Source organism: Branchiostoma floridae, chromosome 10, assembly GCF_000003815.2.
Source record: "Branchiostoma floridae strain S238N-H82 chromosome 10, Bfl_VNyyK, whole genome shotgun sequence".
Classification (NCBI taxonomy): domain Eukaryota; kingdom Metazoa; phylum Chordata; class Leptocardii; order Amphioxiformes; family Branchiostomatidae; genus Branchiostoma; species Branchiostoma floridae.
In genome coordinates, this window is record NC_049988.1 from 5,332,068 (window position 1) to 5,333,905 (window position 1,838).

General features: G+C 48.4%; 1 protein-coding gene across 1 annotated transcript in view; it reads left to right on the forward strand.

Annotated features, from left to right (window-relative positions):
• Nucleotides 1–14: 14 nt before the first annotated feature.
• The window catches only part of LOC118424366 (dephospho-CoA kinase domain-containing protein-like), an 11,694-nt gene continuing 9,870 nt past the window's right edge, over nucleotides 15–1,838 (forward strand). The window contains 2 exon segments of the mRNA XM_035832914.1: nucleotides 15–50; nucleotides 52–127. Of these exon segments, the coding sequence (XP_035688807.1) occupies nucleotides 15–50; nucleotides 52–127 (112 nt within the window).

The window sequence follows — 1,838 nt, forward strand, 5'->3', positions numbered from 1 at the left end:
GTGACTGAGCCATCATGCTCCTTGTAGGCCTGACTGGCGGTATAGCCACAGGGTAAGAGTACAGTGTCTTCCATGTTTAAAGAATTGGGGGTTCCTGTAGTGGATGCTGATCAAATAGCAAAAGATGGTAAGTGACCAAGCAGGCATTTGTGTTCGTGACTTTGAAACAGAATAAGTAAAAAAATGACTAACATTAGGTTTTCATCTTTATTCAAAATTCAATCTCTTCAACTGGACAAAAACGGAGATTTACTTTTAGACGTTTCGAGTGACATCCAATGATCCATCACTTTTCTTCACCATAGGGTCAACTATGCAAACATGATGTGACTTTTGCATACAATCCTTAGGAGTTAGTGGTTCAACTGTTTTTTTTCTACTGACTGTACTTGTTTTGAATTATTCTGCCAATTCATTCTACTGACGCTGAAGGAGAGTGATCGATGTCAGTCAAAACATCCTGAAGTAAATCTCCATTTTTATATCCAATTGTATTGAATATCTAAATTGTATACATATTTGAATTTTGTTTACCTGGAAGTACCATCGGATCCTAAACATACATGTCTATAGAGGTTTTCATCATCTTTGACCTGTAGATATTGATGACAACAACATGATCCTATGTAAATTTTGCAAAGCAGGGGTAACATCTATTATCATAATACTGCCACTAATCATAATACTGCCATATAGAATATTATCGATTCTGTAAAGTTAAGGAGATATACTAGTGCAGAAACAGTAATTTCCAAGGTATGCAGGCTTCAGACATCAATGTGTTCAACTCTTTTTTAACATGACAACAAGGTCAAAAGTTTTCCTTTTCGGGCCAGGCGAGCTCGTTGTGGGAAGAACACTTCATCTTCTTCGGTAGATTTGTTGATAATAGTGATAGGATGAGCGGACATCCTGTGTAATTGGATGAGAGGCACCCCCACACCTGGGATGGTTTATTCCATGATACCACGTGACTAGATGTGATGCAGTGACTTTTACTCTGCACGTTTTTTCCAAAATTTTCGTCATTTTCGTCACTTTGAGCCGATGTCATGGAATCGGTACGCCCTAAACGGACGGCTAAGCTGCCTGCGAGGCTTCTGGACACGGACATACAAGTCGAAATACAGAAAGTGGCCGAGGAAATAACTTCTCTCCAGTCGTCCTTGACCACCACGCCTGAGGGACAAGGTCGTGCCCGGCCTGTCGTGAGCCCCGCCAGCAGCTTGACAGAAACTCCTGAGGGACAAGATCGTTCCCCAAGCACCGTTCCCCTGGCGGAAGAGGATGCGCTCGAGAAGGAGCGGACGGCACTCCTCGAGGAGATCAGGATTTTGGAGTTGGCCAAGGAAGTGGAGGACCTCCGGAGGAGGAAAGTGCAGTTACAATTTCGGTCGACCGCACGACGGGAATTCAACCCCCCTCCCGCAGAGGCTTCTCCATCGGCGCCAACCGGCCCTGGTCGTGAGGGGCAGGGACTGGCCTGGTCTATCGACGTGGAGTCGGCAAAGGACAAGTCAGTGAAGGACCGGCCTGGTCTGTCTCAGGATCAGGCGGTAACACACGATGCAGCCTCGCCACACGACGTGGCGCGCACTATCCAGGACCTGCGGCGTGACAGCGCGGCGGTCGCAGAGGTTGATCGCATACTGGGCGCCATGAGTCTGCAGCCTGCGCCTGTTCTACCCCTACCCGACCCCGGCAAGCTCAGTCTTCCCGACCCCAGTGTCCAGCCCGTACGGCAAAACCCTGGACTCGGCTTGCCGGCAGCCAACCCCAGCGTGCCGCCCGCACAAACCAACTCTGGCCTCTCCAGCGCGCCGCCAACTGAGCAGCCG